Source organism: Poecilia reticulata, chromosome 17 (assembly GCF_904066995.2).
Source record: "Poecilia reticulata chromosome 17, P_reticulata-male-v2, whole genome shotgun sequence".
NCBI classification, from domain to species: Eukaryota; Metazoa; Chordata; class Actinopteri; order Cyprinodontiformes; family Poeciliidae; genus Poecilia; species Poecilia reticulata.
In genome coordinates, this window is record NC_088846.1 from 1,361,767 (window position 1) to 1,386,895 (window position 25,129).

The window sequence follows — 25,129 nt, forward strand, 5'->3', positions numbered from 1 at the left end:
GATTTTGTTTCCACCTGAATAAACTTCTGAGTTATAGTTCTACCTCTCAGAATGCAGTTGGGGTCAGCAAAACAGTCTAGAGTGAAGTAAGTTGCCCTAGGCCACACTTTGGACATCTGCTGTACACTATACTACTGACAATTCAGTATGAAGTCCATTTATTGGTTTATCTTATATGATGCATTTTAACTGCATACTGATCAAATCTGGAGTTTGCCATATATCAAATCATTACAGCTACTTGAGGTCTATATTGTCATTCTTGCATCGTAAAGTATTTAATATTGATTAATTATCCTACAGACATAATTTATTTCTCGGTACCAAGATTTATTTTCAATCATTATGCCTGGATTTCATTGAAGAATTTAAGGACATAAGCTTCAGATCAGTTTGTGTTTTTAGGTACAAGTCTTTGGATCCCAGCCAGGAACACATGTCAGTAACAGCAGATAAAGGAAAGGGTTGAGGAGACATGAAAAGAGGATCTTTGGGCCAGAACACATTTTATAAAAGTTACATACTGCAGCATTTTTAGAAACAAGTTCTTATTTTTACTCAAGTAAAAATCTTGAGTGGTACATTTACTTTTACTAGAGTACATTTTGTCTGTTTATTTGTAATTTTCCATATATACAGTGTTTGAGAACTTTCTCTATCACTGTTAGTACGTATACCTGTACAGCAGGGAGCGCTGCCAAACACAGTTTGAAGAGATGCAACTATTGTTATCTGGAAGACTTAAAAAATACAATTACAAACTCCTATAAGATTTTTCTCTTCAGCTTCACACAGCACAAGTAATTTTGCACCAAAAATACTTTCACACTAATGTCGAAATGCATTAATTGCTGTGGTGTGATTGGCTGATTTGCGTTGTAACACACATGCATATTCAGCACCTCAATATCTAAGTCAGATCTGGAATACCGGCTACTGCAAGTTATCTTCACAACATTAAAAAATAAGTTAGAATAACCAGGAAAGTAAAGAAAAATGCGCTATTAAGAACTAGACATGCAAGTCTTAATTACAGATTATATTGATAATCAACAATTCCTAAGTATAATGATGAAAGAGATTATATTTGTTAGTCACCTTTGCAGGATAAACAAACATTACCAGTGTCTAACCATCAGTCTTTACATTTTCAAGACAAACCAGATTGACCAAAAGAAAATTATTTTTCTTTTCTTGCTTAATCTTCAGTTACACACTCCAGTCCAATAGGTGGCGGCAATCCGCCTTTAAAGTGGTTTGCCAACCGCCAATAAATACAAGAAGAAGTTTATAAGCTGGCAGAGGAGGAAGAGGAGGCAACAATACAACAAAGACAGTTTATATGTGAAACGTTGTTTTGTTTGTAGAGACAAAGAACAATTTTCTTCTGTAACTTGCTGAGGTAAGAATGTTTCCTGGTTCCAGTAGAGAAATGCTTAGAAACACCAAGAACGTCGTGTCTCTAATTAGCTTAGCGATGCTATGGCAGCTTCAGATGGCCTTTCTTGATTTATCAGTTGATTTGTTACGTTTTTCTGACAAAGTCAAGTTGTGCTGTTTATTTTTCTATGGGAATCTACGTCACTTTCGCTTACATTCCAGTATAGTGTTCTGCTGGTGTTGGTAGCAATAACCTGCTGACGCCATTAAAGCTGTGGTCAGCTGATCAGATCCAGAGTCCCCAGATAGACCGAGTCTTCTGACTGTTCTCAGTGGAAGTAGCTGCAATGATTAAGGAACTTTTCTACCAGTAGATTGAACTGTTAACGATCCCCTTGGAAGAAACAAAATTCCCAAATTGGGATTTCAACAACCCCCCCTCCGTAGGTCCAGCTATTCGTCATGGAGGAGACCAGCAGGGAGGCTGTAGCGACTGCAGTGCAGCGTGTGGCCGGCATGCTGCAGAGGTCCGATCAGTTGGATAAAGTGGAGCAGTACCGAAGGAGAGAAGCCCGGAAGAAGGCTTCTGTGGAGGCCAGACTTAAGGTACTTCACCAAATCAAACCAGCAGCACTGTAACTGAACTGGAAATGTGTGAACAGTCTATATTCTAATATACCATATATCGAGTCAAGCACTCAAGCCGGCTCTTTCTAACATCATCAGTGGATGCTGAGGGACATGGAGCCAAAACTGACAGCATTCTAGCTTGTAACCTCCAAACATCTCTCACACACACGCACACGCACACACACACACACACACACACACACACACATATATATATATAGCTCAGAAACAGTTTGCAGAGAGCTTCTTGTTACCAAAAAAGCTTTTCTGACCTGCAGTCCTGATCTCAGCCAGATAAAAAGAAAATATTAGGCGCAGTTGGTAGCACTGTTACCTTGCAGCAAGAAGGTTCTGGGTTCGATTCCTGGTCCGGGGTCTTTCTGCATGGAGTTTGCATGTTTCCCCTGTGCATGGTGGGTTCTCTCCGGGTTCCTTTCTGTTTCACAGTCCAAAAACATGACTGTCAGGTAAACTGGTCTCTCTAAATTGTCCCTGTGTGTGCACGCGCTTGGTTGTGTGTCCTGTCTGTCTCTGTGTTGCCCTGCGACAGACTGGACATTACATGGCCACTCCTGATTATCTTTCAGTTTGTAACTAAGTATTCTGCTGCTTGTGGTCTTTGTTCTCAAGTCTGAATCTCCTGCTTGTTCCACGAACACTGTTAAAAACTAAAGGGGACCGGACCAGTTGGTGGCCCCAAGGCTGTGGAACAGCTGGCCCTTGCAGCTCCGTTTTTCTGACTCTGTGGAGGTTTTTAAAAGGCAATTCAAAACATTTGTATTTTCCCAGGTTTTTATCTCTTGATTTTAGTGTTTCTTATGTTGGTTTTATGTTTTGTATGGTTTCAAATTGATTTTTTTATTGTACAGCGCTTTGATTTCATGTCTGCAAAAAGCATTTTACGGATAAACTTTACTTACTTACTTGAGAAATCTTTGAGTCTCCCATCTCAACCATTCCACTGTGCCTGAACAGTTTGCTCTCACCAAGCGCTGGCTTTTCCACACAGCTTCTCCTCAGAACTGCAGTCTCCAGCTTAGCTTTCACCTCACAGATCAACCCTCTCCTGTGTTTTCCCCCACTCGGTTCCTTCAGACTAGCACCAGCAGCAGTTAGCAGACACCTGATGGAACTGCATCTGCTGAGCTTATCATACAAAGTACTATTAAGCCCAACACTCCTATGAATGCTGTAATGAAGAAACCTTGTGATGACGTGCTGAGAGTAGTGGAAAGACCAGGAGCTTCTTAAAGAGACAGAGTCCCATTCCAAAGTCTGTGCTATAAAATTGCACTATATTCCTTGAAAATGGTTACAGTCAATACAATACAGACAGTCCTACTCACCATTGTTGGCACCTTTTCATGTTTTGCATAACTGAGTGAATATCTTCAGAAATAAATGGAAATGTTCAAAATTTATATCAACAAGATCTTTCAATTGGAGGTCCAAAGTAATTTCACAAAGCTATTTCAACGTAGATATTTTAAGTCCAGAGGACAAAATAGAAAATCAGCATGTGGACTAAGATTGACACCCCTCAATATTTGGTTGCACACTCTTTGGCAGCGATGACACCCTCCAAACGTTTATCATCTCCATCTATAAGCTTCTTGCTCTTCTCTGGTGGTGTTTTCTCCCACACCTCCTTTGCAATTTGCTCATACTCTTGAACATTTACAGGGTTCATTTCTTGATAATCTTCTGATCTCATGATGCCTGTGATACGGTCAAGACCTCCAGTACCAGATGCAGCAAACCAGCTCCACAGCATTATGGATCCTCCACCATGCTTGACTATTCTCCTCAAAGGCTTCATTGTGCCATCTGTAAACATACCGTTTGTGTGCATGACCAAAAAGCTCCATGTTTGTTTCATCTGTCCATAAAACATTGTCCCAAAAGGCTTGAGGTTTGTCCAGGTTCTCTTCCGTGAAGATCAATCATTCTTTTTTATGTTTTCAGCAATGGGGTCTTATTGGCCTCCACCCATAAAACTCTGCTTTCTTTATTGTGCGGCGTATGGTACTTGCTGAAACAATTACACCAGATTGCTCCAGGTTGGTCTTCAGGTCTTTAGATGTTTGATGTGGTGTTTTTTCCACCATTCGCACCAACCTGAAGGTAGTTCATCACAGGTGATCCTGTTGCAAATCCTTATTTGTAATTTGCAGTACGTGAGCCGAATTGGGTTTCCATGCTGATTTGCAGCAAAGGGTGCCAATACCATTGACACGGTAAACATTACATTTGTCTGTTTTCTTCATTTTTTTGCGATCAAATGTTTTTATTTTAGTTGTTTTACATCCACAACATGTACATTACAGGATAGTTACAAAATAGTGATTTTTTAAAATTTATTTTGTTTTATCGGCTCTAGTGGCCTTTATTTGATAGTTAGTTGACAAGAAAGTGGGTAATGAGAGAAGGGGAAGACATGAGGCAAAGGTCGCCAGGCCGGGAATCGAACCTGCGACAGCCACGTCGAGGACTGAGGCCTCCATATGTGGAATGTGCTTAACCCCTGCGCCACCACAGCACTGTCTGTTTTCCTCATAATGTTAATCTTTTTAAGTGTTATAATTTGCTGTTTTGTATCAAGCAAAAGCTGTCTGCAGTAAAATGTCGTGGCGATTGGATGACGCAGTTGAGGGTGGAATTTATATTCCACTTTTTCAGTGGATTTCAGGTTGAAATTTCAGGCTTCATTTCAACCTGAGATTCACACAGAGAAAAACGGCGATTAAAAGGTTTTATTGACATATAAATGAATTGAGGTTCTTTGTCGCTCGGAACCTGGCAGAAGACATTGTGCTGTGAATTGCGATAAGCTTGGATGAACATTTTGCGATGATTATTTGAGACCTTTTCCCTCGTACACTGGTAGTGGAGGTCGGAAAAAAGATGGAAGTCTGAAGGAGCCGTCAGCATAGAGGTGGTGAAGGGGTGGAGATGTGTAGAGCACGGCTGGAAAGCAGATGGTGCCGTTGATGAAGGTCCTTATAAACGGATTCCTGAACAATGACTGGCTATGACAGGGTGTGGTCCAATGCCGATAGGCTGCAGCGGATGAACGTGACATGGTGATTGGGTGACACAGTTGAGACTGAACAGTCTTCCACTTTGAATTTATGCCTAGGCTTCATTTCAACCAGAGATTCACACAGAAAAACGACGACTAAAATGTTTTGTTGACATAGATGAATTAAAGTTCTTTGGTTCTCAGACCCCAGCAAAAGGCATTGTGCTGTGAATTGTGATGAGCTTGGATGAGCATTTTGCGATGTAGATTTGAGATGTCTTCCCTCTAAAAGTGAGTGCCGAGGCCAAGGTCAAGAGATGGTGAAAAGGGAAGGAGAAGGATAATTAACTAAAAGTAGCTGTGCTGAAGTGAGATCTTGTGGGTTAACAATAACAGGCATGGTACAGTTGAGGTAGATAAGGGCAATAGTAGGGTGTTGGTAAGAAGGCTGATGGTTAAGGAGTATAAGCGGGAACCTGAGGTGACGAGGGATGATGCAATACTTGATGAATTTCCTTAAGTAAATATTCCATAATACGTACTTAAACTTCATGGGTGTCAATAATGGTAAGCAGGACTGTAATACTACCCTCTTAAAAAATCTTAGTTTTTTTAAAGTAAACAAGAAACAACAACTCTGTTTTTCTTTTTTAGGTTTTTTCATTCAGTGCACGGACCCATTAATTAAATTAGGATATTATTGAAAAGTCAATTTATTTCAGCAACTTTTTAATAACGTTATGCACTGTTGAAACAGGGATAACAAGGTTTCTAGATCCTAAGTGAAACACATTGTTATAGATTATTACACACATAGATGTTTGAAAGCCTTTATTTCTGTTCTTTAAGATTCTTCTCTGCTTACAGGTCACAAAAACATGACATTTAAAATTAGAATCGCATATGGTTAATAATACTCATTCTTTAAAACACAAAACTGTTTTTTTGTTCTGTGATTTTCTTTTTTTAATTCTTTTTCCTTTCATTGATGTAATGCACATGTGCTTCCTACTTTGATATTAAATAAATAAAAAGAAAAACTAGAACCAATAAAAAAGTATATTTAACACCCTAATTAAGGGTTTGGGAGGGCGTACTCACCTGAACGACTCAACTGCTTGTTGAGAAAAAACAACTGACATTTGATTAACGTTATGTGTAAATTTATGTTAAATTCTTGTAAATAATAAATTCTATCAATTTAGTTTTTTCTTTAAGTAGTTAAAATATACCTGTGCTAGTTTGGAAGCTACATTTTTAGTTAATTCTTATATTTGGAAATGTTATGTTATATTATTGCACTACTGTGCAGTTGGTAGAGTAAACTGCTCTACCAAGCAGTTTCTTGCCTTGCAGCAAGAAGGTTCTGGGTTCGATTCTCGGCCCCGGTCTTTTTGCATGGAGTTTGCATGTTCTCCCTGTGCATGCGTGGGTTTTCTCCGTGTACTCCGGTTTCCTCCCACAGTCCAAAAACATGACTGTCAGGTTAATTGGTTTCTCCAAATTGTCCCTAGGTATGAGTGTGTGTGTGTGCATGGTTGTGTGTCCTGTGTTTCTCTGTGTTGCCCTGCGACACACTGGCGACCTGTCCAGGGTGACCCCGCCTCTCGCCCGGAACGTTAGCTGGAGATGGACACCAGCAACCCTCCTGACCCCACCAAGGGACAAGGGTGAAAGAAAATGGATGGATTACAACTTTGGAAACTTTTATTACTAAGAAATTAGGAACACACCAGGGGGTGGAGACGTTTTTTGGCAAATGTCCAGTGTGATGATGTGAAGATCTTAAAATGATATATTTGACAACTTTTTAAATTTCTTGGATCTGATTAAGCTAACTTTTCTTACGTCTAAGTTTTAAGACATTATCAGATATTATTTTGTCAATGTCTTTGAAAACTACGTTGTTCATTTCTTGCAAAGAATCAAGTAGGACTGTGCTAAAAAACATAATCCAACTAAAATTTTATTTTTATAGCACATTTAAGCAACAAGGGAAATGCCTTGTGCTTTACAACATAAAAACACAAAAATACAAAGTCATAGAACAAACCACCTGTTGCCACCAACCACCTTTTCTTGGAGTATTTGTATAAAAGATTGTGACAAACAACAAATACCTTTTGAAAAAATAGTGGAAAAGGAAAGTTGGCATTGTTTTTTTTTATTTCATTTTATTTTTTTATTAAAGCTTCAGTTATGCTGTCTAGAACCTTCAAAACAGCAGTAACAAGACTGCAGTTCTTGCAAAATTCTGACTGAAATGGAGGCAAAAACAGTGGCGCAGTTGGTAAAGCTGTTGCCTTGCAGCAAGAAGGTTCTGGGTTTGATTCCCGGCCCCGGTCTTTCTGCATGGAGTTTGCATGTTCTCCCTGTGCATGGTGGGTTTTCTCCAGGTTCTCCGGTTTCCTCCCACAATCCAAAAACTGTCAGGTTAATTAGTCTCTCTAAATTGTCCCTAGGTGTGAGTGTGTGTGTGCATGGTTGTGTGTCCTGTGTGTCTCTGTGTTGCCCTACGACAGACTGGTGACCTGTCCAGGGTGACCCCGCCTCTCGCCCGGAACGTTAGCTGGAGATGGGCACCAGCGACCCTCCTGACCCCACTGAGGGACAAGGGTGTAAGAAAATGGATGGAATTAGGGCTGAATTAGCATTAGGAGAACCTATTGTGTTTGGAGGCAGATGTTTATTACTCAACAAAAAAGGAAAACAATGTTATTCCTCATTTTGTTGAGCCTGATGAGTAATTTTATTGTCAGTATTCGTATACATGTTAACGGTAGTGATCTTGCTGAGTCTCTGTTAAGTATACCCCCCTCCTTTACAGGTTTGCAGATGGAAGCTTGAGAATAACAGGAACTTCTCACCAAATCCTTGAGCGCTACTGAAGTGGTTTTGTGTTTATTGGTTTAATCTGCCATGTTTCGGCAGGTTTGACTCACCCTTCAACTCTTCCAATAACTAGTGTTTTCGGTTTTCTGTGGTGGTGTACAGGCAGCAATCCAGTCTCAGCTGGATGGTGTTCGCACAGGATTGACCCAGCTGCATACCGCCCTGCTGGATGTCAAAGATATCCAGAGCTCTCTGGCTAATGTGAGCAAAGACTGGAGGCAGAGCATCAACACTATTGAGAACCTAAAAGATGTGAAGGATGCCGTTGTTCAGCACAGTCAGCTAGCTGCTGCCGTGGAAAACCTGAAAAACATTTTCTCTGGTAGGTTTTGTCATATTATGTCTAAAATATGAGTGTTTTGGATCTGTTTAATGTTCTGTATGCTGTTCTATTGTTCTGGGTTCAGTTCCAGAGATAGTGATGGAGACCCAGCAGCTGACTGAGCAGGGAGAGCTGCTGCAGGCTCACAGGAAGCTGATGGAGCTGGAGTGCTCTCGCGATGACCTTATGTATGAGCAGTATCGTATGGACAGCAAGAACACCAGTGACATGAACCTCATCTCTATCTACTTTGAAGACGTAAGTGTAGCTGAGTGCAATTATAAGGTGTTGCTAGCTTTAGTAAGCATCCTGCTACACTCACAAAAGCAATACAAACCTCCACAAATCTTTATAGTAAGGAAGGATCGATACACACTGTGAGATGTCATGTAGTCAAGGATGCACATGAAGTGATTCACAACTTTGATATCAAGTTGTGATACCAACAGAGCTGAGGTCTTAACAATGTTTCACTCACTAGAGTTTATGCAGTTCATATTCAATGTGGTAAATATTTTAGATGTTAAAATAAAGATGAAAAAGGGACTGAGACTCTGTAAAATCTGAAATATCTCGGAAGTGTAACGGAACAGAAGCCAAAGACAGCAGCTGTACAGTCTGTGGGCATAGGGAGAGTTCCTGAATGATCCTCCAGTGTCTATCTGAACTGAACTCAATTGGATGCAGGTAGAGCATGTTGAGGCAGGCGTGCAATAACTTTCTGCATTAAGCACAGAATGCATTTGGTCAGTCTGCTTGATGGGTCCAAAAAACATATGTTCTTCGATACAGCAGCCATTGTGAAAAGAAGCTGACCTTCAGCAGATGGGTTTTAGTTAACATGTCACACATTCATGCAGTAAAACTCGTCTTCCTCCTAAAACTATCGGTAGGTTAATGCAGTGCATTCTGGGATTAATTGTTTTTAAACCAGTATTTATATGCCTTGTTGTTCAGTCCATCATTACTGGAGACCCAACGATGCTTAAAGACCATGCAACCTAGATGAGATGGAATGATTTGCCATGGAAGAATTGGCTCAAACACAGCAAGAGGCATGTGCCATCCAAGTGAAGAACTACTACAGAGCGAGGCTGTTGTCAGGTGTCAGAGAGACCACATTACCATTAAATCTCAGGAGGGATAACAATTTTGTTGACAAGACAATTGTCTTGTCTATAAGACAAGACAATTGTCTTGTCTTATAGACAAGATAATTTTTCAGTTATCTTGTCTATAATTCTGTCCATCAATCAAATATACTAATCAAACTTTGTGGATGGGTTGTTTTTGTTCTTTTGAAGGCAGTATAAGTGTGGTCAATTCTTATTGTGGTCATTTCCTTTGAAATATTTAGAGATTTGTGTGATTTCATTAGGTAAAACCCTTAAGCAGTACAAATAGTTTTGTTGTTGTCTCCATGTGAAGAAAAAATGTTTGTTGCATCATTGTTGATAAAACTAGTTTGGGTGTTCTGATGGTTCTAACATTCCCAGATATAAAAAACAAAGTGTTAACTCTATAAATGTTTTTCAATTTTTCTCCAAGGTACAAAGACTATCAGATGAACTTGCTAAGCAGTTGTGGATGGTACTGCAGAGGTCTATGGTAACCGTTCGTCGCGACCCTACCATGTTGGTGTCTGTGGTCCGTATTATTGAGCGAGAGGAGAAGCTTGACCGGCGAATGGTTGACCGGAAGAAACAGACTGGCTTCATTCCACCTGGGCGACCCAAACACTGGAAGGACAAGATGTTTCAGGTCAGAGGAGCTTAAATGGATTTACTCATGAATACTTCTCAAAGCCTTCAAGTTAAGAATATTACTGAAACTGTAGGTTCAGAGAACATCTTTAGGTCCAAATACTTCCAAGTCCTTTACTGGAATGCAGTGTTTTATGGCAGACATGGATTACTTTTGAACATTCTGTAATTATAAATCTGGACAAACAAAACTCAACTGTGGAGATCCACAAGGTCCATTCTTGGGCCACTTTAACATCTCCTTTATTCCCGTTGTTGAGATCCCCTACCATATATAAGCTGATAGCACAGTTTGTCAATGTATGATCCTAGTCCTGTACTGATGGCCACAAATATGAGGATTACACAGTCTCAATGTGGTTGAGAACCAGAGCATGCAAGAAACCTGGTGTAGTTTCTGCTTAGAATCTAAACTTCTACAACTACAAACACATTAACTGATACAAAGTCAAAATCTGTACGAGTTTGTGAAACTTTGAATGGTGGAAATCAAATGAGTCTTAGTCTTGCTATTCCACCTCTTTTTTTTTCTTCCTTGCATACACCATCCTTTTTTGCTCAGTCTGACCTTCTCCTCCTCATCAGGTGTTGGAGGGTACTGTGAGCACACGCATCGAAGGCACCCAGGCAGTGACCAGAGAGGCTGATAAAATGTGGCTCGTTCGTCTGCTGGAAATAACCAGGAAATACGTTCTGGACGACCTTATTGTTGTTAAAAATCTCATGGTGCAGTGCTTCCCCCCACACTACAACACTTTCAACAGGTGATGCATTTGGAATGATCACTTCTTTGTAACACTATGCACAGTATAGTATTTTAATTTAGAAGCAACAGGATTTTTTTAAAGCTCTAAGTCAGAAAATCTAAATTAAACACAAACAACTTATGAAATAACTCTGAATGGTAATATATTGTTCAATTTCTGTATGTTTTTATGGTCTAGATTTTTCAGCCTCTATCACAGTGCTGTGTCCACTCGTGTGAAGGAGCTGGCCTTGGAGGATCTGGAAGCTAATGAAATTGTGTCACTGCTGACATGGGTTCTCAACACTTATAAGAGGTTAGTTTGTTACTCAACACGTTTGGTTAAAAACACTCACAATACATGTTTAAAAAAAAATCTAACCCTTTTGAAGTTCTGGTCGGACACTGAAAAGATGGCAGGTTGGTAAGGAGGCCCTCGAGAACTGGATAAATTATTGCAGAATTATTCCCATTAAGTTTGGTAATATTGCATTACAAAAAGCAGTTAAATGGTGCAAGACTGAAATGAAGCCCAAACAACAATATAACAATAGAGAAAAGAGGACAAAATGATATAGACAGAAAAACTACATCCAACTTCTCATAGCATTAAGTTAGTAGGAACTAAGGACAGAATTTCTAGCCTGGAAATGTTAGCTGATGGGGTTCTGCCAGGAAAACAAAGATCAACTTTCAACTATCAAAGAGGAAATAAGAAAAGTGAACGCAAGAGGATGCTGCAAAAGGCCAGTATCCAAATAGGGAGTGCCTTACATTAATTGTAGGAGTAAATTAATTCTCACTGTTTCTGTTCTGCCCAGGAGGGACAGAGGAAGAATCTCCTATCTAGTCAAGTCTGATTTTGTGTGATTAATCTACTGTAATTTTTGTTAAATAGTTGCAGGGTTTGTGGTATAATTACCACACACATATATCTGAATCTTCTCTTGGACCAATTAAAAGTGACCTCTTTATCTAAATCTGTTGACCCTTTGACGACCAACATCAAATCCTCTGACTTCAGTTATTTACTTTATGGCCTGATATTTGTCCAAAATAGGGCTGTTGCAAACGAATATTTTAGTAATCAAGTAATCTATCGATTATTCTTACGATTAATCAAGTAATCGGATAAAAAAATTTATAAAATAAAATATTGGTAAATCTGGCATAACACCAGTGTTACTATCAGATATCAATATCGGTCAAATTTTTCATATTTGAGCATCCCTAACAATTGGTTTTTTGTAGTTTAGAAAATTAACCTGTAACAATAATAGCTCACTTTCTAAGTTAACCTGAAGAAAATGTATACAAAAATCAGAAATTCTATTCAAATTAATAATAAAGAGGCAGGCTCACAAATGCGTGTATAAAAATGTCTATGCTCCAGCTTTCAGCTTATGTATTCATCTTCAGTCAGTTTAATAAATGAACTCTCACCTTGACCCATATCTGTCAAACTCTGAGTTTGAGAATACGGGAAATGTTGCCTGGAGTTGAGGGCTTGGGGTGGGGGGGGGACAGGCGAGCAAACGAATGTAAGATGGGGGTGGAGGGGAGGGAAGAGACCAGGGGACAGTTGAACTTAAGTCCGGTAAGACGACCTGTAGACCAGGGTACGAACGCAAGAACAGGGGGGGCAATACGGGATATTTACGGCACCTTCGTTCGTCACACTCAGAAACTCGTCTACCAGCCATGTAGCGCCACGATGCGCGCCGCCACCCGTTTGTTCAGACCGGGATGATATGAAATTTAATGTGTGGTTTGTCTGTAAAGCTACACTTGCACAATAAGCATCAACTACTCAGCTGCCTGCCGTGTTCAGTCTATCCGCTCACCTGCATAAATACTCCTTAGTGCTCTTCCAGCCGTTTGCTTTCAACCAGCAGCTCCCAGAGGAGAAAGGCTGCCGTACTCCAGGCATCGCACCATTCATTGTAAGGATGTTTATTGGTCCCCCAAAAACGGTGAAAACCCGGGCATTATCATCACTCAATAAAATCCCCAGGGCCGAACTTGAAAATTGGACATTATGCCGCTAACACTTAGCGTCAACAACCCAGAAGCGGAACGTTCCTTTTTTTTTAAACCAAAGTTATTTGAAGAGTATTCATTCACCCGGTCCTTTTACGTGGGTCCAGAATATAGCACACTAATCCAATTAATAAAATCTGTATGAAAACATATTTTCCCCAGCATGCTTGAAGTACCCCATCAAATCCACCCCATCAAATACCTTCTCAATGAATGAATCCGATTTGCCAATGTTGTAGTCAAACTTTTTACATTGCAACAGAGCAAACTTATTGGTCTGTCAGACGAACAATTTATGGGATCTTTGCTTTTTTGAGTATTGGATATTATTGTTTCTGACCAAGACGTCAGGGGGTCATTATTTTTTGAGGGCATAATTAAATACTCTTTGTAAGAGGGGCATGACCTCATCTTTGAAAATTCACCATTGAAACCATCTACTCCTGGCACTTTTTGGTTCCTTAAATTTTTATGACCTCCTCGATTTCTTTTTTTTGTGATTGAATCTCTTTGCCTTGGCATCTTTTTCAGTAAATATTGGTAATCTAATTACCAATATTCTTAATCCTCTCTATTTTGTTGTCTGCCTCCTCTGAGTCGTAAAGTGTATTGTAGTAGGTTTTTTTTGTAAAGAGATTTATAATCTTTTTGGCTGTGCCATCTGAATGTTTCTTGTGCAACTGAAATACTAATAGCCTGCTAGCCCCATTTCCTGACTTGTAATGCTTTTGATTAGCGAACTGTAATGCACCCTCAACCTTACATCAACAAAATATTCAGTGTTTCTTTATTCGCTAAGAGATTTTAAAATCTCATAGTTTGTTTCTATTCTCTCCTCCAATTGCTGTGTCATTTTCTAATTTACTTCTTTTTTTATCATGATCTCTTAATTTAGGATGACAAGGAAATTAGTTTCCTGTGGTGGGGATTTTAATGTTGGATTAAACCCAAATTTAGAAGGCACAACAGTGGAAGGAATACCTCAGTGATGATGGATAAAGATTTACAAGAGGGGCTGATGATACCACATGAGTCAATGCTACACACAGTGCAGGACTCTTAGAGAATGATAGTTAGAATTTATAAATTGGATAAGATGAAAATACTCAGTGTGCCATTGATTCCGCATTTAAACCAAATAAGACTGATGGGATATTTAACGAATGGATTCCCAAAGGATTAACAGTTTAGTTTTCCAAAAGAGGACATTTCAGAATTTTGAGAAATGTATCTAATGTGTTGGAAAAGGATGACTACTTCAGATATTTGCAGGTTGGGGCTTATTTTAATCAAAATACACAAGAAAAATAGGAAACAGCCATAACAAGATTTTTATTTTTAATGTTTTTTTTTTGTCTTTGTTGAAATCAGGTTCATGCATGAAACTTGTTTCCATACTATATGTGGGTGAAAGAATAAAATGTAATCTTCTCATCTGAAGGCTGGAAAATGTTCGACAAATTACACTGTATGGCCATGGAGATAATTCTGTTGGAAAAACACTGTTTGATATTTTGTAACCCCAACTCAGAAAAAACAACAGGGCAGTGGAGACACCTGTTGGAGACTTTGTGGAACAATTGGGGCAAATCATTGTCATATTTTCTGGGGTTGTTCTGGGGTGATTAAACTATTGTGGGAGTAGTTATGTGATCACTTATAAACACTTTTACTGAGAGAATTCCCTGTAAATGTGAAGCCCTGTACTTAGGAGATATTCCATTTGATAACTGCTCTCTGAAAGATCAAAAACTGTTAATACTGGCAGCAAGCAAAAAGACAATCACTAGAAAATGGTTAAAACCTAAAGCACCTACAGTTGACTGGTTCAAAATTGTACTGGACATTTACATTCTAGAGAAGTTATTCTGTTGAAGGTTGAAAGGAATCATTTTTCAGGATTTGTTCAAAATGGACAAACTATGTAAAACCAGTGATCCCCGTGGATTAAATGTCTGTCACATGAAATTACCGTCATGTTATATAAAGTATCCCTATTTTGATTCTGGCAAACTTACACACTTGGTTGTGTTTCCTCCAAACACAGGAAGAATGGGATCAAGCCCCCACTCGCGTGTTACATTTGTTCTTTTATTGCAAAAAAAAAAAAGAAAGAGGCGGTAGGGGTACCTGGATTAGCAAATGTTAGTCTGAAACTCAATCTGTGAGGTTTAAATTGAATTGTACACAGAAGAGACTGTAACACTTGCTCCTAATAAAAAATAATAGAAAGAAAATCAAACCCATTTAAACTTGCAACACAAATCCATATTCTGCTTATCATTTCTAGTCCCTGCTTTGTTGTAGCAATTTATAAATTATAATCACACATGCACATGTATCATTTTATGTTTACTTATGTGTATTTATCATTTTACACTATGGATGTCTTCTTGCTATGCAGTGTGGAAATGATGGGGCATTCAGATCTGTGTTCAGAGTTTGACATCAATCAGCTTGAACCGCTGCTGCCACAGGAAGTAGTGGATGACCTGCTTAGCAAATATGTGAAGACGTTTACTGTAAGCATCACACACACACCTGTCACACTAACAGACATTCTGCTGGGTTCGCAATTCCAGTTAACAGGGAAACTGATCATTTGGAGCCAAAAACTGAGCTTTTCAAATGGAAAAAAAACTTCTCAAAGTAAAGACAACTTTATTTTGGGTTTATGTGTTCGGACTAGGGATTATTAAGAATAATCTTAATACACCTTCCCTGCTGCAAGGTTAACGGCCACAAAATTAAATCTCTCCATTTGTCCTTCTGTATCTAGCAGAGATGCGCAGTGCAGCAGATTTAGCTCATCGTGGGATAATGGTCCAAGGTTATATGAGACCTTGAGCAGAATTTGATTTAGGGCTCCCTCTTGCTGCCAAGAACATTAGCACCTCTCACAGCATTTCAACTTGGATTTAGTGAAATCTGGGAGAAGGGCCTAGTTTAATTGGCCGGCCTAAAAAGCAATTAGTGATAATTGTAGTTTACTAAAATGTATTTATGAACAGAGCTCAAATTCAAATATTAAACTCTTAGCATCAGATTGTTGCTATGGTAACAAAATTAACTATGAAGATTGTTCTTTGAACTTTTACAAAGTAAACTTGCCATCTCCTTTAAAATTTTACATTTAAATGTTAAACAATTTAAAATCTTTTAATTTATCTATGCTGAAACCATTAAATCAGTTTTAACAGCATTGAAATTCTCAATAAATAAATGTTAAAATGTTAGCATTTTTGGGGGGCTGAAAGGCCTGGGAGGCCTTGAGCAGCTGTGTAGTTCATTTATGGCCTGGGCCGGTTCTAAATGTGATCTACTTTACACTGTGCTGTTAGATTCACTAACTGCTGACTTAATTTGGATTTAAAAGCTGTGCAAATAATTTACATTTAATTGTATTTTTCTTGTTTATTTTTAAGATTGTATAGTTGTGGGTTTTAAGTATTGTCAGCAATATCTTCCAGTAACATAATTACCCAGTAATGATTTTACATTTCCTGTCAACTTTACATAGAAAACCACTGTGAGCTGCTGTTGGACCTTTCACCAGTATGAAACCTTAGTGTACATATTTTAGCCCATTTTTTTTACTATTATATCAATTTAAGTGTGTGCATTGTTGCCTAAAAATTAAACTTAAACATGGAGTTAAAATCTTTTGAAGCTCATCGTAGAGAAATCTTTACCTCATGGGGAAAGAGAACTGTTCAAATCCATCCTTAAAACAACAAAACAAGACATCCATGATACCATGATAAGTGAATTTAAAGCTCTGACTGACGGTGTTGACACCTGCTGCTGCCTCCTTATATCCCACATCTCTAAGATGAGCAGTGGTTGTTACACTAGTTTTCTATTTTAATAAGTGTGTCCAAATTTCTTTGATTATGTGTGTCTCTCCAGTCTAATATAACAGGTTGGCTGCGAAAGGCCCTGGAAACGGATAAGAAAGACTGGTTGAAAGAAACGGAGCCTGAGGCAGACCAAGATGGATACTACCAGACCACGCTGCCTGCCATCGTCTTTCAGGTGACACATAGTTTGTCATGGCATTGGAGGAGAACTTCTGATACCGTTCCTGATTTCATTTACAGTGGATTTATTTTGTTGTCCATAGCGGATGAATTTTTCTGTATAGACTCTAAATGTTGCTCCAGTTTGGGAAAACATCTAGAGAACATGATTCTAAGAAGCTGCTCTTCAACTGACTGCCCTGTTGCTTATGTTAGTGCATGAGGTTGTATGAAGTACATCTATGAAAAAAGGTCAATATTTTTATCACCTATTCAAAGGGTCTATTGTATTGACTCTTTGCACGTGACCTCCCGTTCTTCAAAACGGGACCACTCTGCCATAATGTCAAAACAACGTATACACGCATTGTCTCCTGTAAACCTGGTCAAAAGACAGACAGCTTTTTGTTGAATTCTCTGCAAAAATGGTCATAGGCTGCTGTGTGGCCGGCTGCCCAAACAGACAAGGATGTAAACCAAATATAATTTTATCATAAACCTTTTCATGAGAAAAGTCAGTCATAAGAACTCTGTGTTTGCAGTGAACACTTTTGTAAAGCACCTTGAAATGCTATGCTGCTGAAATGTGCTATACAAATAAAATTTGATTGATTGATTTTTACAGATAAGAAGATTAACGGTCATAAGTAAGATTAGTAAGATGTAATCAAATATTGCATCATGTAGCCTACTGTGTACAAAATAACTGGTTAGCATCTAGACTTTTGTATGCTTTCAAGCCTTCTCCTGTGCAAGGGGAAACACTTAATGATATATTGGTATAATTTATGCGACATTTTTTCAAGCAAATTTGGTAATTTGATCAAATCAACAAAAACCTCAGCAGTGATAAGGGATGTTCTGCTTCTAAGCCAGCTACTTCCAAGATTCGTAAACACAACTGCCTATGAACTCTGACCAGGTGTGCCATTTCCACAGACAAACTAGCTTGACTTGAACGCAAGTAGAAGCCAAGTAATGGCAAAAAATACTCTGGAGGCAATCGGAGTCACTCTGTTGAGTACTCCGGTTCCTCACTTCCAACGTCTGTCATGGTACAGGTGGGTCTTACTGGGAAAAAATGATATCACAGACAATATTCCACATTTTCTGCTTTCCTTTTTAAAGTCACTACTTTAAAAAGTGACTTTTTAAAAGTTATACAAACACTATATACAAAAAGTGTTTGTATATAAACACTTTTTAAAGTGTTTATATACATACTAAATATTACAATGTTTTTAATGCATCAACAAAAATATAAAACGGATGACTAATTTGGCTAAAACAAAAACAGTCTGAAATCAGCTACCAAATGGAAATATTTAAATACACCAATTACACAGTTGTGGTTCAACAGAACATTAGTTTTACAGGATGTTAAGTGTTTCCCCCTGATGTTATTTTAAATTTTTTTTAAGGAACATAAACGGTATGTGCAAAACTAAGAATCTTGTTTATTTTACTTTTAAAACTGCTCAACGACCAATTTTATGTCACATAAAAACCCTGCATACAAAAGCTTGCGCACACTTCCTAATGATCAGGAGGTTTGTTCATTTTCATTTTGTCCATCTGCCACAGACATCTCCAATGAAGTAATGACTGTCAGTGCTTTGATTTTTAGCTTTCATACTCATCCTTCCATCCTTGCCGTAGATTCGTTTGCATTGCTTTAACAGCAATGAGCGTGCTGTTTCATATTTTTTCTAAAGCAATAGCTAGTTTGGGACATGGAGCAATGAGCACCTTCAACTCCAGCTTCCATTGAGTTATTCAAATGTTTTAGCAGACCTGACTAGCTGTAGAGAGTTAGCTTGTTCTCAAAGTTTCTGAGTAGCCTCACATCTTTGCGCTTCCAGACAAAACAGTCAGGAAATATTTGTCCTGTCATACATCTCAGTGGCCCTGAACCTTGCACCAAGCTTCAAGTTATTTATTTATTTTTTGGGAAGACGTCTGTTTTAGAAAGTTTTTCAACGTAGCTGATTGGGTCTTTTTTTTCAGTGTTGAGAGGAGAGGCGAGCCGACGCAGAGCTGGGCTCTTTGTTACAAGGTAATTGCAGGTATGGGAGTTGCAGTGGCCAAAACACTACAGAGGCTACTGCCTACGTTTTTGCCCTCCAGCAGGACGATGGGGGCGGGATCTTGCACGTGTGACGTCACGGTGCAAGGGGTCCATATTCTTACCTTATCGCAAGTAAAATTCTGAGAAATGCAGTCCACTCCAGACTGTAAACCAGTTGACCACCTTCTCCCTTGTTCTTATGGCTCTTCAGCCATGTCTGCCTTCACCTTTATAACTTGAATATCACTGCATGGATGATGGGGTGACATAGTTCCACCATAAAATTTCGATATCAAAATAAAAGTTTATTTTCCCAAACAAGTTTTTATCTATATTTTTTGACTGGTGTTATTGTGAATCCTATAACATGGCCCAGCCTTCTGGCATGGCACCTCAGCGTGATGGGGGTTAGATAATTGGGGCCAACATGACAGGGCAGTTGTTTAGAGGTTTCTGGCTCCCGCAGTCATTTGGCAGGGTACACCTGGACTAGTCACCAGTCCACCACAGGGCAACATGGAATCAAACACAGGACAAAGCAACCATGCATACACACGCACACACAAGTGTGTCACATTTTTGGTGGTTATATGTCTGTCTTTAAATCTTCACCAGATGTTTGAGCAGAATCTGCAAGTTGCTGCCCAGATAGATGGGGACTTCAAGGAGCAGGTTCTGAAACTCTGTCTGAAACAGATGAATTCTTTCCTTATGAGGTATTCCCTTCAAATACTCAAACACCGTAATTGAACCTCATCAAAATATTTCTGCAGTATTTATATTGAGCTAATGTGCGTTCCATGCAGGTATCGGGAGGAGGTGGTAGCCTATAAAGAGGAACACCTGCGGGACAGACAGCTGCCTCAGTGTTACATACAGTATATGATTGCCATCGTCAACAACTGTCAGACATTCAAGTAAGACTTCAGCTTAAAGATCAAACTCTTAGTTACTCTGACATTATGTAAAGTTAGTCCAGCAGTTCAAGTCTCTCCCTGTTTGGCAGTCCTGTGTTTTGAGTCTTATTGTAGATTACCATGATTGATTCCAAGCAAAGACAAATCCAGACATGGTCACATGGTGGGGCTTTTTTTTTTGTTTGTTTTTGTTTTTTGGGGGGGGGGGTTTCACAGTCGGAGATGGAAATTAATCTTTTTTTCTCCACCAGCTGCTGTGGCTGGTGGAGAACATTTTCTTACCAGCCAATCAAGCGTTTCACCAGACACTGTTTTCCCATTTTGTGTGTAATATGTCCTTGATCACAAACTCCACCAGTTGGATCACATGTACAGTTGGTCACAGTTTCCATCTTGAAGTGAAAGTCAAAGAAACTTTGCAAGAGATGTATTTTCACTGTTTTATGTAATATAGTGTTTATACAAGAACATAATTATGCCAATAGTGAGACCATACATCCTTGTAAAATCAGGAGCTTTTAATCAAAGTTCTTGACTAAGAGCTTAAAAATAAGTCTTGCATTTCCACATTGACTACAACTTCCCCAGGCAGTATTCAGTGAAGATGTTGTTTTAATATTTTAAAGCTGTTTTCTAACAGTTCTATTTTTTTTCCTTTTTTGGCTGATTGTCATAAACGCCAAAACATGATCATTGTTGATTCCACAGGCCATCATCATTCCTGTGTTATATCCGTGTTTTTCTGACTGCCTGCTACTTTACATGTAGGTTTCCCCCACCCATACTTACTCTCACCTGCCCTCCCCCCTGCATAAAATGCTCCCTCTTCATGAAAATCTGGACACCTCGGAGAAGGAGGGGGAATAGGCAATTCCAGCATACAGAAGGCTGTTAACTGCCTTACCGGGCAGTTAACAGCTAATCTGACCATTTCCTCAATCTGTTGCTGGTTACTTTTCTCTCGTCATGGTCTGGTGATGATGAATTCTCTGAATTGCTAATTTCCCCTCCTTCTCCGCTCCTGAATCTCCTCCAGCAGTCAAAGTTTGTGTGGTATACATGTTAATTTGACACATTTTCATGCTTGCGCTTTTAGCTTTTGTTGTCGCAGTTTTTCTGACTCCACCATGTATCTGCTCAGTTCTCTCCAACTCCAGTTAGCTGAAATGATGCAACTTATAACTCCGGAGACGGAAGGGGCAGGCCAAGAAGGACTGAGGGATTTCATTAGCCACGTCCAATGTCGGTCAATAAAATCAAGCAATGGGTCTTTGTGATCTATATATGAATTATTATTTTTATTAGACTTTTTTTGTTAAATTATGACAGCCTCAAGCCACCCCATATATGTGCATTGACCTGTATGCTAGACGGCCACTGCTTCCCTGGACAGGAGTTCAAACTCAATACTATTTTTTTTTTTTTTTCCCCTGTTTAAATTGCCAACCCACCAATGGTTCGCAAGTTGCCAAGTGGTGTGTGCTCAAGTTCACACACAACTTCATACTTTAACCTTGATGGTTATGAATACTTGTGGCTTTCAGGGTCAGTGATTGTTTTCATCTGGGTTCCTCAGGGAGTCCATCAACAGTCTGAAGAGGAAGTACTCTCAATCTTTGGATCCCTTCGATAGTGATGCTGCAATTGAGAGGACCCTCGGTGAGGTTGTGAAGGAAGGCTGTCAGTTTCTGCTGGATGAAGTCTTCTTAGACCTTGAAGTAAGACTTACTGGCATCAAACTGAACCAGTCTGACTGTGCAACTAAGCTATTCATTAAGGGGTGGGGGATCTAATGAAGCTTCATACAGAGAAACAACTCTGTTTCTCTGTCACCTCTCCCAACTATCCCTTTCCCTCACACAACTGCTGCTGTTGGACACCCTCTGACTTCTTTGTTCTGCTCCCATCCCAATGCTTCCAGTTCATCTGACTTCTTTGATTATGGTTTTGCGTTAACCAGAGTCACCTGAATGAGCTGTTGACCCGGAAGTGGCTGGCAGGTTCTCATGCTGTGGATACCATCTGTGTGACGGTGGAGGACTACTTCAATGACTTCAACAAGGTCAAGAAACCTTTCAATCAGGTATGGCGAGGCTGCACACGGAAAGTCTTCTGTAGTGCTAAATGAAATGTTTGCATTGGATGAGTCAGATATAACCCAACCATGCAAGTTCCCTGTTAAGAAGCTCTGTGAGTACTTTGACCCCTGACCTGCTGGATGTGCTGTGTGTAGGACATGACCAACGAGGCCCTGCGCAGGGTGGTGGTGGAGTACCTGAAAGCAGTGATGCAGAAACGAATCACCTTTAAAAATGCTGATGAGAGGAAAGAGGGAGCAGAGAGGATGATCAAAGAAGCTGAACAGGTTAAGTTCCTCTTCAAGAAACTGGCAGCGGTGAGTTCACTGCTCCAGGATTTGTTTAAATTCTTTACTTTAAGAATGTTCTTATATACATATACAAAACTGAGAAAAACAAGGGGTGGGCAAAAATGAAAGAAAAATCAAATGAACACTGGAATGTGCCTCCAGTAAGAGCACTTTGAATTAAAGTGCAACTCTTTTAGACCCAATCTGCTCTTATGTTTTCTGTTCTCAGTCCTTCCTTTCCATCTTTCCAAACATACATGCTATTGCATTCTGCTGTAGAAAGTGATTTTTGCTCTTTTGGAGATATCATGGACTATTTCAATGTTTCTTGTGGTTATTTTTTGCTCAAACCATTTTCTTATAATGACTTTTTTCAGTTTTATTTGATTCTCAAAGAAGCCAAGTTTACATACAAGTCTGGGCCATATCATATCATTCACAGTAATACTGGTACAAAATACTGGTGTGTGTGTGTGTGTGCCTGTGTGTGTGTGTGCCTGTGTGCGTGTGTGTGTGCGTGTGTGTGTGTGTGCCTGTGTGTGTGCGTGTGTGTGCGTGTGCCTGTGTGTGTGCGCGTGTGTGTGTGCGTGCGTGTGTGTGCGTGTGCATGAATATTTGTCCCGTCTGTCTGTGTGTTGCCCTGCGACGGACTGGTGACCTGTCCAGAAACAAAGTGGTACTGTGCATAAATGAAACAACAGTTAAAATGTTCCTTCCCTGAGAAAGATTACAGCATTTGAAATGTAAAATACAATAAAGTAAAATAAGAAAAAAATCACAACAGTGAAAAATAAATAAAAAAAAAACATACTGAGTAATGATAGAGTACTACGGTACTCCATCATTCTACTATATATACTATAATAGAATAGGTAATGGCTTTCCTGACAGCTGCTCTAAGGATGGAAGCATCTGAAACAAGGATTGTTCCTTGTGTGTTACTTTTTCCCAGAACAGCAGAATGTCGGATTAGAACGTCGGTTTGAAAAAACGCTCCTTAAACATTGGACACTTCTTTTCCATAAGCATTATTATTGAAGGACTAGTCTAAAATATATACCCTCCAGTTCTCCATATTGCCTCCAACGAGATGACTTGTGAAGTTTGCAATGTTCCACCTTGGATTTCATGATAGATTTCTATTTTTATGTCCTGATATGAAAATGACTCTCCTTTCTCCCATTATTGTTTCACATGCAGTGAGTGAGCCTTGGGTTTTTTGTAAACCTCAATGCAATTTTAAGATTACTTTTGATTATTGATTGTGTGTCCATCCGTCCGTCCAGAAACATGTTTTCTATAAAGCAGATTGTTACCAGGCTGTTCACACACTAACCGTGGCTGAGGAGGGTTCTCTGCTGGAAGCATTAAACAGGCTCTCTACCTGCAGGGTGAGGACACAGACCGGCTCTGTGGCTCCATCACTGCCATCGCTGAAGTCTTCAAGCTGACTGACCCCACTCTGCTCTTCCTGGAAGTCACCACTCTGGTCTCCAAATACCCTGATATCCGGTGGGCACAGCACATACATATTCTTTCTGTTTCCTGTCTGCAATGTTTAGAGCTGCACTATATATATAGCGTATAGATACCGCTGTTTAAAACAATTGATGAGAACCATCTGAATGGAACCATTTTGTGTCTGCAGGGAGGATCACATCCAGGCACTGCTGACCGTCCGCGGGGACGCCAGCAGAGAAATGAGGCAGATGATCATCGGGACCCTCAGTGAGAACAAAGTGTCCTACTCTGGTACCACACAGCCCATATTCAAAGACATTACTGTGCCCACCATCACTACAACCATGACCTCTATGACCTCCATGGCAACCGCAAAGCTGCTCAAATAAAGCCAGACGGCCTGACACCACCACGTTGAATCACAGCAGCACAAAGAAACCTATTTTTCTAAATCCAGTGTGATTGATGATTCAGCCTCGTCAGCTTCTCCTGTTACTTTGTGTTTTGCTTTATTATCAAACTCATCCCATGCTTCCTTTTAAAAAAAAACAATAAATGTTTATTAATAAACTGGATTGTCCTTATTTAATAAATCCTTATAACAGGCTCCCTGTTCCTGCTAATTTGTCGCGTTATGTCGTTTTCTCTAAATTCTTAGCGAAGATAAACTCAGGAATGACGGATCTCCTACAAACCTCTTTGGTTTTTGACCTTGTTTGTATTTCCTAATTCTTATTTAATTCTTTCATTTGTTTCAATTTCTAATATTCAGTTATTTTAATCATTGTTTTTGTTGACCACTTTAGTCGGTGTCTCCATTTTTTTTTTTTTTTTTTTTTTTTTTTTCCTTCCCATTTCAGAAGAATGTCATCTATCCCAATGGGACATTAGAATGTTGTCCAAGCAGGACCATGCAGAGACCTTTGTGGCATGTAGGAGATTTCAAAACACCTTTCAGCAACAACAGTCTGAGTAATGAAGACCCGTATTCACTCAATACAGAATTGAATCACGTTATAATGTGATCAGGTACGGACAATGCAAAGCAAAATTAACCTCCATTTTACCTAATGGGTTCAACGTCGTCTCTCATGCTGTTAGTCCTGAAGGTCAGGGCTGTGTGGAGATAGTTTGGACATGTTCTGTAAAAAAATCAAATGAAAAAATAGTGGGCACATTGGAAACAGAATGTTGAAGCAGGATCTTCAGCTGGAAAAGCAAAGGACAGGATGAACAACAGGAAGTTGATCTGCTGTGGCGACCCCAGAGTGAAAAGCCAAAAGAAGAGGAACTAAACACTCCAGAGTTAAGATATGCAATTTGATATTTATTATAAAGATAAATTATTTTTGTGGTTAATCACACATGAATCTGACACGTACTCTGTACTATATACTGCTTTATGACCATTATGCCATTAAACGTTGTGGTGAAAAAACGGCAAATTTATCCTTTAAACATTGTACTTACCAGCGGTGGGAAGAGTAGCACAACTAATATAT

The 25,129-nt window shown here is 39.4% G+C and overlaps 1 protein-coding gene across 1 annotated transcript; it reads left to right on the forward strand.

The window, feature by feature from the left end:
- Window positions 1–1,247: 1,247 nt before the first annotated feature.
- Window positions 1,248–24,233, forward strand: exoc3 (exocyst complex component 3). The gene is made up of 16 exons (XM_008433535.3): window positions 1,248–1,402; window positions 1,828–1,986; window positions 8,027–8,246; window positions 8,332–8,504; window positions 9,795–10,007; window positions 10,595–10,773; window positions 10,954–11,070; window positions 15,199–15,316; window positions 16,704–16,829; window positions 19,497–19,597; window positions 19,688–19,798; window positions 21,375–21,516; window positions 21,759–21,881; window positions 22,032–22,193; window positions 23,557–23,678; window positions 23,815–24,233. The coding sequence occupies exons 2-16, from the start codon at window positions 1,843–1,845 to the stop codon at window positions 24,014–24,016; spliced, it is 2,253 nt and encodes a 750-aa protein (XP_008431757.1). The 5' UTR covers window positions 1,248–1,402; window positions 1,828–1,842; the 3' UTR covers window positions 24,017–24,233.
- Window positions 24,234–25,129: the final 896 nt, after the last annotated feature.